Genomic DNA, 14,806 nt, shown 5'->3' on the forward strand with positions numbered 1-14,806 from the left:
AATAACGGCGTCATATAAGTTATTTGTTGGCTTCAAAAACAGACACGTGGACACCATTTAACAAACACCAGATGCATGTACCTTCTTTATCTAAACAAGCACTGTTGATAGCAATTGGACCCTAATACAGCAGTTACCATCTTATATGCCAGGAAACTGCTTGATAACAAAGAAATATAAAAATGCCAACTTTGAAGCCTGCATGCCATTTTTAAGAAGTTGATTTTTGGCCAATAAAGAAAAAAAAAAAAAGAACAGCTGGTTTTAAGCCTCAGATTAAATATCAAAAATATTTCTGGTAAAATGTATTTAAAATTTAAAATAAAAATTGACTGGGTGCCGAATAATCAAAAAAGGAATTTGGGAGTCCAGAAGCATGCGCACTGGAATGGAATCTTCAAGAAAGCTGTGAATACAGATAATAGTATGACCTTGTGTTTTTCTTCCTACCAGAGAAATTTGTAAGAAAGCCTAGCATCAGGTGTAAAATGTTCCTCTACCCACAAATGTGTAGAAAAACTGCAGGGACTCAGAACTAGGTTTAAATAGAACAGCAAAAAATCCAAAGCCTACACCCACTTCAGTTATCACAAAGAACTGGCTTTTTTATAATGAGGACATTCAAACCTACGTACCAGAAGAGCACCAAGAACTTTTTCAGACTTTTTTTTTTTTAAAACTGAAACCAGAACCAGAATGGCTTATAAAGTCCTTCTTTGCTTTGAGGTTTCCCTCTTTGAGCATGAGAAACCAAAACGCAAGCTCCCTTTTTACATATATAAAAACTATACCTTAAAAAAAAAACTCCCCCCCTCTCCCACCCTTTCCAAATCCAGTTCTGACCTTTATGACAATGAATCGTCTATGTAGAGGGTGGTTTGAAACTTTACATAGGTATAATAAAATAAACCTGAAGAGAAAAAAAAAAATAAAAACACTAGAAGCAACTGCATGGACCACAAAACACTGTTTTGTCCTTTGTCCACCTAAAAATGTATCTCCTTCATTTAAAAGTTAACTTGGTTTAAGTCTTTATCTCCCAAATATTCCTCTTGGTCTTTCTGACTTTAATCCATGCGGAAAAAAAAAAAAAAAAAAAAAAAGAAAAAAGGTCAAGTGAATCTCACAGATATATCTCCCGCTTGGCAGACTGGGATGAAGGAGTGGTGGCGTGCTGGAAATCAGCTGTTTGGGTTAGTGGGATTTCCTCCAAAGGGGAGTCCGTACATGACTCATGGCTGTTACTGGTAAAGGCACTGTAAGTCGGTAACAGCTGAATGTTAGCCATTTTGGTGGTGCTGTTATTGTTGCCTCCGATGCGGTCCTCTGGAATTCTGGGGTTGCCATTGCCAATTTGCTCTTGACTCCCCTTGTCTTGGTAAGGCACAAAAGTGGAGAGCTTGAGGGCATTCTTGGGCCTGCGGTTGGGTGATGGCTGGCCAGGCATCCAGCAAGTGTCAGAGTGTCCATATTCTGTACATTCCCGTGTGCAGTTTCCCGTCATGGCTACATCAGGCAGTGGTCTGAGATCTATAAATAAAAGAAAAAAAAAAGAAACATTGGTCAATGCATCAATTGTCCAGCAGGAACCCTGTTCCCCATGCATATTTACAGTCTCACCCACACATCCTCAAAGCAACATTTTTTATTTATGTATTTTTTTAGCTGTGAGTCATGCTCTATAGCAATAAAATGTGAGTCATATCATGTAAGGAGGAGTAAACTAGTTTAAATGTCACGAAGAGAGTAAATTTTGTTTCTACAACATTGGTACTTAATATAATTTATATTAGTGCCTTTTAGAGATCTTGGTGGACTAAAGACAGTCTAACAGTATAACCTACATTGCTCCTTCAGCCATATCGAGCAAGTAAAAGGTCACCCAAGCAAGTTCTGGTATAAGGAGCTTGGTCCAACCACTGTATGCTTGCAATATATGGCAATTATGGCAACTTCCAACAAGGATATATGGCAATTAGGAAAAAACAAGTCATGGGCATTTGTCCTTGTTTCATCAAAAAATCTTATTCTTAAGGAGACAGTAGCAAAAATAGTACCCAACTATTGAAAAGTCTTATATCTCTAAGCTTACTTAAAGAGGTAAAGAGCCAAATACAGTGCCCATTACCTTCTGACTGGCTGCTCTAAAAAAATAGACTTCGCTCCTTTCACAGATCCTTAAATAACCCCAACAATAAAATGTAATGAGATCATAACACAAGATCCACTTCAACAAGAAAAAAAACATGTTGCCCACTGTCAAGCCTTTTAATGTCAATTGTCAAAAAGCTGAATCTAACTATGAACAAAAGACCACACAGACAGGGAACCACTTGCTAAAATGTTTGCAATAAGAAGTATTTGTGCCGTCACATGGTAACATAACTGCAAACATTTTCTAGATAAAAATAGCCTTTAAGCAGGGCATTTCCTATTAAGGTCGCCATTAATAAGAAGGCCCACAGCCAATACTAATACATATCTCAGTCATGAGGCAAAGTCTCAGAATACCACTTCCTCTTCTAGCTGTTAGATGGCAAGGGACTGTGTGAATATTCTGCTTGACTACTTCAGTTGATCAATCACAGCCTTCACTTAACCCAGATGTGGTCCCTTGTCATATCCAGGAGAAAAACAGGGCAAAACCTGCACCAAGGAACTCCAATCCAGGACAAAGGGTAATTTGGTGGATTGGACATACTGGCAAAATTGGTACTCTAGCCAAAGTCTTAATCATTAACAAGTCTCAATCAACCTTGTAACGCTCTATAGCAAAAACAAAATGGACTTTCACTATTCAAAAAAAATAAATCACTTTGCTAAGGCATGTTATAAACGGATTGTTGATTGGGTAGCAAGAGCTAGTCCTGACAATTATAAATCGGCTCTTTAATCAAACAGCATTTCATATTCAAGAGTACTGATAAGAAAGTATGAGAAATTCACAACTACAGCAGTAACCATGTGGGGATGAAGCTCACAGGCCAGCAGTGATTTTTATAGCTTTAATATCACTTATTCTTCAAGGCAGAATGTTTAGTCAATTTAGGAATACAAAAAAAAAAAGTTACTAAACAATGACCACATTGGTCTTTGGTCAGCTTGTCTTAACCTAACCTTTTTATTTTTATTGTGGCTGAAGTATGGAGTAGGTTGAGGACAGGTTAGCATTTTTATCCCCATGTTTCCCCCCTGTTCCCAATCCTGATAATGCTCATACTACTATTTTTTTATGAAGACAAAACAGACAGACATGGGTAAACTTCTCCTAAATTGGGTAACAAGAAAATAAAAAAAATATTATTACTGCTCACTTCAATTAATGATCTGCCCCATTGTTGCAAGATAATTTAGAATTTTTAATTCTGTAATTATTCAGTTATAAAATAAAAAGAAGGAAGCTTTATTACCTTGATAACAGCTTAGGCCTACAGGTGTAAAAGGGCTACATGTGGCATCAGCCTGACATTCCTGTGAACTGTCTTGGGGGTTTTACTACTGTGACCCTTGGTAAAGTGAATTTTCTTGATGGCACCCTATCACACCTTTACAAAAAGAGATTAATAGGGGATGAGGGGAAATAATTCTAGATGGCTGCAGACATCACAAAGAAAAAAAATAAGATTCTAACCCATACCAAGAGCTTTAAGGACCCAACAGAATCACCCATCGACAGGATAGACCCATCGATGCTACAATACAGCTTAGTAGCAAATGTGCCATGTTCAAGTATTGAATGCATACTTACACAATACGTTGAAAGGTCAAACCCTCCACAATAGGTTTAGCTGCACTTTAAGGTAGGCAGACTTCCATTGGATACAGATTAGAAGTGTTTGTTTAAATACTACACCTTTAATTAAACCTGTGATGAACCTAAGTTCTAACCTCCTATGTTAACCAATGATCTGAGCCTGTGCCTTGGAACAATTACACAGATCAGAAAAGTCAATATAAAGTTGGAAGTACTTATCTGCATATTTCTTTGAGTAGCAGAATACTCAGGCATTTGCATGAAATAGTGGATGTGACCTCCATATTTCTCCCTGTATAGGTATATCTGCTCCCATTAAATATATTTTTCATTGTTCTGCCAAGTTGAATTCTGATTATCAACCACATCTCAATGTACAATTTACTTTTTGCCTCTTATGAAATAAGCATCAATAAGCATCAGAATTTCTTCCTTAATTGTGTTTTAGCAGGAATCATACTAAAATTAAAAACCCAACCAGTTCAGACTGACTGGTCAGAAAATAAAAGCTGGATACCCAGAACAAGAGAATGAAGTTTGCGTAGTTAGACTGCTAAATATTTTGCATAACGTATGGAAGGGAAAAAAAATCCCTAACGGTATAAAAAGCACAAGTCAATTTCTGCTAGGAAAATAAATGTAAAAATATGCAGTGATTGATAGTGTTGTTTTAAGAGCCAGCGGGAAGCACCTGGCACTGATCATGTATATTATCCGCTAACATTTTACAGATCTTGTATTTTTTTTTCCATAATAAACATTATTTATTGAGAAAGCCTGCACAGGCATTTTGGAGGGCACTGGTCAGTGGATCCCCTGCTGTGATGCAACACAAGTTTTATAAAAGATAAATTTGGTGTAACCGCCAGTCTATGATGACATTGCAAGTCACAAACAAAAGACCTCGGCGCCCCATTAAAGTATCAAAACACAACATTTAATTACTAGTCGTGCCGAACAATAAACCTGCTGATTTGGGGACCCAAAAGGTTCATTGCGTTTTTGCCTCTATCTGTCTGACAGCTGCTGCATAGCTTCCCTTGAGTTATTAAGAGTCCCATCTCGCCCTCCTTCCACCCCTCCTCTTTCCATTTCTTCAACCTGATCCCCAGACTCCTCCTGATAGTTTAGAAATTACACACAAGATGCGAAGATTGTTACATACAAACCAGGAAAAGAAACATATCCAAAATACCTGGTGGACCATCTGATTTAAATTAGGAGAATCCTGAACATAAACTGTCAAATAGCAAATATAAATAAAAACTATAATAGTGAGGTTTTTTTTTTTGTCTTGTTTAGTCTAAAAAAAAAAAAAAAAAAAGTCCTATGACCTATGACCAAAAAAAGTACAGTACAGCTACAGACACTACAATATTAAGGAGACCTACCTCCTATAACTTGCATCATCCTATAAAATTTGCTGTAATACATTTTAATAAAATGTCTCAGCCAATGAAAAAAAAAAATACATTAGAATTTCAATCGGTTCTTGTTTTCTGACAAAAACAGTCACACTCATTGCTTTTAGCCACAGCAAAACTGAAGCAATGTTAAAGCTTCCCTGGCCTAAAGGAATACATTGTTGAAGGCTGCATTCTGTATTGCTTCTCCTTGGAACACATTTTCCCCATTGAGTGTGTCGATTTTTATGGCTAATGATATTACTTTCTGCACTGCTCCTGGCATGTTGCAATCATAATTGGGTACGTGTTTCAAGAAGCATTAAATCAATCTACAAGGGACCGCATCACACAATGTACTTGTACAGCAAGAGATTTGATGATGGGGTTGAAGACTGGGTATGTACAGCCATTTAAAGAGAACCTGCATGGCTCCACAGACAGCATTTGATAGCTAACTTTGCTGAACAGACTTTTTGAGATGCTACGGAAAATGGTCACACAACCAAAAGCTACAAAAGATTTTAAAAGAAGAGAAAATAGGCCAATCAATAGTGCTTCTTGATTCCTCTGTTCAGTAGAAATCAAATTGCCCGTTCTTAGGCTTTTTATTATTAATCAACTAATGTTGGATTTATCTAGCTACATAGTTTACAACTTCAATTTGCTTAAGACTATTTCCTTATGCTGAGTTTAGAGGTATTTGCACTTTAAGCGCACTTATACTTCTTATGCTCCAATACCTCCAGCAAGTATTATACCTACATGTATCAGGTCCACTAGACTTTCTCTGTGTGTTCTGCTCCACAACCATATTAACCATTCATCAAAATCTTTACTGTTAAGGCTAGGTTCAGACCTACCTCTGCATCAAACAGTCCTGCATGACTCCAACTCACACTGCAGAGCTTGTTCTTTCTTAGTTATCAGCACCTGCAGATTTGACAGAGGGGTGGGGTGGGGGGTGGATTATTGATTGGTACTGTATCACTCACTGCCTCCCCCATTTATTCCCTTTGGGGATGCCGTGGGTAGAAGTTACTTGTGTCTCCCCCAAGGCAGCGGTTTATTAGCAAGTGGTAACTACACCGCAAACCTCACTGCCAGTCTGGACTGGTGCGCCCACAGCATGAATAGAGAGGTGTACATAACTTAAAGGAGAGACTGTACAAGGACGTTGAAGCACCAGTAGCGTGCTAGTCATCTGTGTTAAATATGAACAGTTTCAGACAAGTCAAAAAACACAACACCAAAGCCACTTGTACTGGGTGTGTGTCTGTATCTGGCACCCACGAGCCCTTATGAAATCAATATTAGCCTTAATTCTCTTGTTTTAGTCTGCAAAAGGCAAGGGTTCCCCTTAAAACTGAATTGTCAGAAAAAGAAAAATACCAATGAAAAACCCAGAGGGTGATGTAGCAAATGGACAGCCATAAAAAACTGACATTTTGTTTCTGGGAAGGGGGATCACCTTCAAAGCTAAAACAGACCATGCACAGAGGAATCTTTTGATATGACTAAAGATGTGAAAACTGCCCTTTCTTATTAGTATAGCTCAAAATTCAGACTCTACATCAAACAGGTCTTCTTTCAAATGCCATTTTGTGAATAATAAATGATGATACTATAAATTTAGTTCATACTTTAAAGGGGATACCGCAATAATCTATTGATCATTGAAGATACTGCTTACTAGCTCCAGAACAGGAATTCTGTAAACGACCACTATTCCAGAGTCAAGCAAATGACTGCTTCTATCACAGCCTTTCCACACAAATTGTTTTCTTTAATAAAATATTACCTTTATTGTCTACAGAACTTAATTAGTACCAGCAATAGTCTTTGCAGCTGAAAAAAATGTATAATTTATGGCTTCTAGAAAGCCTTCAAAGAACAAAGACAGTATGGTATCTAACAGCATACAGTGTTTCATTAATAAATCTTTTTTTTTGCTCTATGTTCAGGTACCACCAAGAAACAGAACTCTCATCTGTTTTAGAGCAGTTCAAAGGTCAGCACTAAGAAAAGAAAAATGGGGTCTTTGAAATGCTGACCTGAGCAGTGCTGCCCATTTGTGATCTGATAACCCACCATTCTGCCTGGAGGGGAACAAATGTTCATTGATGATGTTGTGTCAGGGGAATACAGTGATTTGATCACTCCAGGAATGTACCACCAGGGTTAATCAGTGGGAACATAACTTCAGCCAAACATGTGCCTAAAACACTGATAAAGTGTTTTATCTACTAAATAACTAGAAAGTAATGCTTTACCACCCAGTTATACTATTATGGCTGCATTGCATAAAAAGGGTAACTATACATTCCAACACACGGTTGTCTGCACAATTGCATTTATTCTTCCTACTTATTTTTGGTCTACTGGTGATCACCACTTTACCGATAAGATCTACCCCTATGCCTCTGGATCCTGTACACCTACATTGTGCATATTTGGGAATGGCACAGATTTCAGATAGCCTGCCTGGAGTTGGGCATTAGGTACCTTACCTGCTTGCCATTACACTGTAACCTCTAGAACTTCAATAAAAAGACATTTTGGGCAACTACAATATGAGTTTTAAAAGGTTATTAAAATATTTAGGGGAATGTTTTACAGCTTATTATCAGGATTTGGGATGCATATCCTATTACCTTAAACAATAGAAAAATATTTTGTTCTGTGTATATCTATCAACCAGACTAATGCTCACCAACATTTAATTCTTCTCCGTCCCTTTCTCCATATAAAACTGTTGCATGATACAGAGTAAATCAGCTTAAAAATGTCAAGTCTATGTAGACCATAGATTAACTTTAACTTAGATCTGTAGCAATATGTCAGGATCTCACAATTTTACAACAAATATAAACAAATCCAAGTTTATGCTGCCTATAAATACCCCAAAATAACAAAAGCCACAAACATACACACACACACAAATAAAAAAATAAATAAATAAAAGGTGGACAACCCCTTTAAACTGCAAAGCTACCTTGTGGAAATAATAACCTTCATACATCCTTAACTACTAAAACAAATATTTGGATAGGTAAAGTCACTACCTTAGCACTTTTGGTCTAAAGTAAACATTTTGTTGACAAGACACACAATGCTCCCTGCCTTTCTGCTTTTGCCCCACTGAGGTTGGAGGCTGCCAATCCCCACCACAACAACAGGTTAACTATTACTAAAAGCAGCACACCCCTGTCCTCACTAAAGCAATGTCAAGTGAGTGGAAGAGGAACAGGAGGTCATTTACCAGAGTCCTTTCTACATCGCGGGTTGCAGAGTCGCCTGCCCTGCCGACTTTAGAACTTTATAATGTGGCAGACCGCAGCCTAATCTTGGCACGTCCCGGGTTAGCGGACTATCGAAATTTTCACCGCTCTTCCCTGTGGCAGTGCGCATGTATAGGAAAGAGATAAAGAGAGAGAAAGGACGGCCAGTGAGACAGGGAGAGACGGAACATGACATACACAAACTGCAATGTGAAGTCCCAAATGTGACAAGTGCAGAAACTAGAACCAACTACTGTATATATTTCCTTATCAATAGATTAGTATATAGAGGACCTCCATTTTTATCATTATAGCTTACATACTCTAAAGGATGTGTCTTACCCCAAATAATTATATGGACAGAGGCCTGACATTTCTTAGATGGCCTTTTTTCCGTAGTTTTTTTTACTGCTGAACTTTGAGCAATCTACTGAAATTATCAGGGGTCCTGCTATTTTCTGATAAACTTATCTAAAGAACCCTGTATACAGAGAAGCAGCAATAAGCATTCCCAGTACCTCTTTAAATATGTGTACTACAAAGGTTCACCAGTGATCTGCAGAGACAAGGATCTATCTAAAGGGATGTTAGATGTGTCTTGTTCAGTACAGAACCAGAAAACATTCACCATCTGCCTCTCCCAATTCTTTTAGCAAATCTTTTGTGAATGAAGACACATGCTATAAAAGTTCTTATGGACTATATTGGTGGCATTAGTCTAAAATGGCAGCATTTCTGCCACTTCCTCTGTCAGTGGGGGTACTTCCCCATTTCTCAATAGTTTAGGTTTTTAATATGTGCACTCAACTCTCTGTGCTACACTATTTTTTGGAGCTTTGACTTCTTAAAACAAGAACTTATCTCTGAGTAATTATGACTCTTTTTCTGCTTCTAGGTGCTGAGGTGTCAATTTCTACATGCATCTGATGACCCAATGCTTGAGTCAGTAACTCCACTTACATAGGACAGGTCTTGCATGTCATCACTCAGTCTGACAAGGTTGTAATGATCCATGCATACATGACTGCCAAGCTTCTACTAATATCAGTGGCTGTAGGTCTACAAATATAGGTAGAAATGACTCCTCTTTGGAGACTCGCAAAATAGGACCAATAGCACAAACATAAAATGCAGCAAGCTGCAATAGTCTAGAACATGCTAAAACAAGGGGAAAATGTAATTTAAAATAAGCTTGGTGGACCATTTGTTGCTGCAGCAGCCATCAGCAATAATGCAGGACTTACACATATTCTCAGTAATCTAAAATTACAAGTGGAGGCCCACAGGAGGAAAAGCTAGGCATTGCGTGAAGCATAGCGGAAGCCAAAGGGAATATGGAAACAGGCATGCAAATGAGGAGCTGAAGCGTGCACCATTTTTAAAAAAACCAGTATACCTCTATGAGGGACTTCAAGGCAGAGTGATAAACATGATTAGAAAAATTAATAAAAATGAAAGAGACCAATAGCTCAAAGCCTAAGTGTACCTTTAAATGAGACGCTAGTACCATACCTCTAGTTTATTAAAAATGTATAGGCGGTGATTAGTTTACGTTTGGTTGGTATTGGAAACACCACCACCTGTTTGCACTAAGTGTAGAAAAAATCCCAAATAAATCTTTTATAGTATATGTATATATGTCCATTATCAGATTTTTATACACAAAGCCAGAATAATGTAAGAACTAGACCATAGTTGCTAACTTTTTCAAAAGACCCCTGTCGATAGGCTTTTGATTGTATCACATGAGTTTGGTATTCCCTTCCAAGTCAATGGAAATGCAAAACTCAGTTGAAGCAGGTGAAAACATAGAACATTACAATGAAACAAAAGAAAGATTTAACTGGGCTTTAGAATAACCTTGACTTTTCAAATTGCAACAAGCTATTCTACAAATGATTGTAAGTGTTAATTACAATCATAGCTACAGGGGGCATTCTGTAAAGCCTATGTGTAAAGAATGTTCTCCAGTACACATTGTCTCCTTGTGTAATGGACTTGACATACATTGGAGTAGAATGACTATGTGACCGCAATAGGCAGACTGTCCCATGTAGCACACAGGATACAGGGCTTGAACGCAAAGGTGAGTTTTTACAAAAACAGCCTTTACAAATAAAGTTGATGACATCCTTACAAGTTGAATAACCAAAAATCAAGAGGTTTGCTTTTTTCCCCACTAAAAACAAGCTAACTATTGTCAAGTGGAATGGGAATATTGGTAAATGTGTCACCCCTTTAAAAATATACCAGCTGGGTAGTGATCAGTAAATGCTCGTGTCTGCTTTCATCCACATTTTTATTTTTATTATTTTCTATATTTTACAATGCAAAAGATATTTCTACAGAAGGAGACAGCAAAAATTTATCAAGGCAGATACGTTTGCCGTGAATATCATTATCTGCAATTCCTATTTAAACACACATTACTCTAATAGCTATTCTAATTCTAGAATTCTAATAAGCAAAAAAACTCATGCAAGAAGAATAAAGACAGCTGTGCAGACCTATGTATAGTGTAATTCCAGACACAGAAAATGTAAATATATACACATACAGCTATACACATTGATACAATGCTAAAAATCTTAAGGGGAAAGGACCTGATACCATCTGAAAGGAAGCTTACAATCTATTCCCAGAGGCTTACTTCTTCAGAATAATTATATGCTTGCTGAATCTAGCATGGGGATTTCGGAGACCCCACACAATTATACTGGCTGAAATAACAGGGTAGTGGAGGAAAATATATCAGGCATTATATTTTCCATGTAACTGCATGTGTGTTGCAAGAGTCCCTGGAGAACATTCTACAACCTCAAGACACCTAAAGCAGAACTCTAGCCCAACCTTTAGTCTGTCACCATTGTATAAGTTTCTCTCCTATACTGAATTTGCTTGCTCTGGTTTATTTGCATACTATGAGTTTCTCGCATTTGAATGGGGCCCCCTATTTCCTGGCTAATGGACATCCAGCATCACCTAACCCTTTGCTTTACTCTACCTGCCTCCCCCAGCCTTTCATTCATTGGCTTTCAGTCAATAAGCTTAGCCTACAGACTGAACAGTCTATTGGGTAACACATTTTCTTTTAATGGATCATTACTTCTTGCCCACCACTTGCCAGGTGCTGCCAATAATATTTGGGGTCTTAGCAAAGAAAAAAAAACAAAAACAAAAAAACACCCTTCTGGTGCCCTCCCCCCTCTTCCTCCCCAGTATGTCCCATCCCACTCCAAAGTTTGTCCAAGCATCTGAGTATGCCTTCCCAGTGTCCCAGCTTCTGCAGTGTGTTCCCTGAACCTCATTACACATAGGCCGCTCTTTATTTAATGTTTCACCTGGTGCTCCCTTCATTACAGGGCTAACCTTAGTACTTCCTTCATATTAGTGCCCACCGTATTGTTCTTTTGTTATAGTGCTCCATAAAAACCCCTTTATTACAGTTCATAGAAATGTTCTCCTTAATATAATCCCCTTCCTGTGCCCCAGGGAGCACTATGGTTGGCCTAGTACAGAGTAGCACAGATGGAGCAGTACGATGGGTGCTTATTTTTCACTAATCCCAATCTTGATAACTGGCAATCTTCTTGATTATAAGGACCTGATGGTCCTATAGGATAATAGTCCTATGACCATTGGGTCTGTTTTGATGTGATTGCATTGCATGTGGCTGAGAAAGGACTGTGATCTGAAGCAGGACAGGTGAAAACAATCATTTAGGATGCTCTGCTAAATGTCCCATTATGCACCAGGGTGGGTTCAAATTGCCGTATGCCTGGAATCTTGCTGATATACCCACTTTAGGAAACGCCGTTCTATGGGAAACAAATTCTAAACTCTACATGTTTTCCTTTAGCCTTAAACAAAAAAAGTATTGGTAAAATCTTAAATCCATTTCTTTTTCCTTAATTTTCCAATCCAGGGACACATCATGTAGGAGCAAATTCCCATTGTTCCTGGAATGAGGGTCTCTATTAACAGATTTAACTGAACCTATTTTTAGTTGGGTTTCTATTTCCTTTGTATTAGATATACCTGAAACAAGATTTGAAGGTACAGGCAGAGGCAATACCTGCAATAATTTTGATGCTCCGGAGCACTTTATTTTGTGCTGCAGTTTTCTCCTCTCTTTCAATACTCAAACATTATTTTTAAACTTTTATGCAACAGAAAAAGACAGAACAAAATGCACTTTTGTAGTTGCTGACTGGGGTGTTACAAGCAGCTTTAGTTTCCAGACAGAAGGAACCTTCTTAGTTTCTATAATGGTAATGAAAACCTGGATCTATTCAGCCAGCTCTATTTTAGATATTCAATCTGCACGTTTCTCCTGTTTGGTTTGTCATTACCCATACAGGCACAATTATACCACCCTCAGGGATACTCAATATGTGTGCTTACTTGATTCAGCAATTTATTTTAAGTGCAAGAAAGCATGTTTGAAACACCATTAGACCTGGGCTAACAGGGAGAAAGTAGTAATTACTAAAAGTTTTCCAAAAGTCCATCATCTTGGGTAACAGGGAGGTGTGTATTTTATCTTTGTTTTAAGTGATAAATGACCTTGGTTGTCCAGAAGATATTACATGTCTAACTTCCACAAAGTAAAGTCTATATACCACAACCCATCTCTATTTAATGTTTTAGTGTGACCTAACCCAGTTACCTACTCCCTCTCTGAAACTACAGGCTCCTCAATGACTGGCTGATGTTCTTCAGGACTTTGATCATATCTATGGAACCTCATTAAGATTTTGCAACTTACCGTATTTTTTGCCATATAAGACGCACTTTTTCTTCCCCAAAACAGGGGGGGAAAAGTTAGTGCGTCCTATACGACAAATGTGTTAAAAAAAATAATTAGAATATTATACTCACCCGATCCTGCGTGTGTTTCTGGCTGCAGCGTGTCTCTCTCTTCTCTCCTCTGCCAGCATCGTGTTTTCTCCTGTCTGTAAAGCAAAGCGAAAGAAGCCGGCACAGCGCCACCTGCTGTTCCCTGTCCTAACTGCCGTACAATAGAAAAAAAGCACAGAGTGATCAGAAGGGGAATTTGAATGACACAGAGTGATCAGAAGGGGAATTTGAATGACACAGAGTGATCAGAAGGGGAATTTGAAAAGTACAGAGTGATCAGAAAGGGAATTTGAATGGCACATGAGTGATCAGAAGGGGAATACCGGTATGAATAGCACATGAGTGATCAGAAGGGGAATAATCTTTCAGAATCTTTTTTTCTAGATTTTCCTCCTTTAAAATTGGGTGCGTCTTATATTCCGGAGCGTCTTATACGGCGAAAAATACGGTAATATATAGTTGCTGAGAAAAACAGAACTTATCTAATGCAACTTGGAAAAGTGCAGGTAATGTGATGCCATGAAGGTAAATGCTTTATGAATAGGCTCCAAACTTTAATGACTTATTCTTCTAAATCTACTAGCGAGTCTTATTTTTCTTCCTTAAACTGAAGAGAGGAGTAACTAGGTGTATTCATACTGCGCTCTATACACAATGGGAGTGTTTGGAAAGATTGCTATCAGCTCTATTACAAAGACAACACAGGGTGAAAAAAATATGAAGAAAGACCTGAGGGCAGAAAAGATACAAGAGACAGATACATTGAGACATCACTAGAAGCAGCAAACTTAACTCTAAGTAAAAAAACATAAAAAACTTGGAAAGCTTAAAGGCCTATACTTATTTGAATGTAAATTTCTGCTGTGCATTTCTTTTCTAATTTAAAGTCTAACAGTACTTATAGAGTATATATAAAAGTGCCATTGGTTCTTTATTACAAATTTTCCCTGGCATTATGAGTTCAAATGCTTATAAAAAAAATCAGCATACATAGCTTTGGCCAATTCTGGCATAACATCTCCATTGTATTTATTGTCATCTAATCTTCATGTGCTAGACTGAAGGATCTACTGGGCAACTATTATCATCAGAAGCCACAATCTTAGATGCAGTTTACAGCCCCTACTAGTTAAGAAACCAAGAAAGTATAGAAGCCTGGTTGAGACATAGGTAATATTTTTACATTTTAGCATACTGGCAATACATATGCCTAAAGTCTTTGCAGGGACAGTATAGTCACATACTCCCCTTGCACTTCATTCTGTCAATGTAAAAAAAATATTTCTAAAACTTCGGCAACTGAAAAGTCATATTTGGGTTAATGTACTTCAGGTTATTTTTGCCCTTTTTTGTTAAAGTAAAGAGAACTGTGTAAAGAGAACTGGCTGAAAAGGATTACGAAATTGAAACATTAGCTAGAACTGGCTTTTATGATAACAAGAATTATTATTTAATTCTTCAACGTATCATTTAAAATGTACACAATGTACAGCCCCTAGATGGTTGTT

At 37.8% G+C, this 14,806-nt stretch overlaps 1 protein-coding gene across 4 annotated transcripts in view; it reads right to left on the reverse strand.

Moving 5' to 3' along the window:
• Window positions 1-828: 828 nt before the first annotated feature.
• The window catches only part of PCDH1 (protocadherin 1), a 142,015-nt gene continuing 128,037 nt past the window's right edge, over window positions 829-14,806 (reverse strand). For 3 of the 4 annotated variants that reach the window (XM_072400596.1, XM_072400598.1, XM_072400597.1), the window contains exon 5: window positions 829-1,530. In XM_072400596.1, coding sequence (XP_072256697.1) covers window positions 1,124-1,530 — 407 coding nt within the window. In that variant the 3' untranslated portion in view covers window positions 829-1,123. Of the gene's footprint in view, window positions 1,531-8,419; window positions 8,553-14,806 lie in introns of all 4 variants that reach the window. The other variant, XM_072400599.1, reaches the window with a different exon arrangement.

The sequence above is a fragment of the Pyxicephalus adspersus genome, chromosome 2 (genome assembly GCF_032062135.1).
Source record: "Pyxicephalus adspersus chromosome 2, UCB_Pads_2.0, whole genome shotgun sequence".
Lineage (NCBI taxonomy): Eukaryota > Metazoa > Chordata > Amphibia > Anura > Pyxicephalidae > Pyxicephalus > Pyxicephalus adspersus.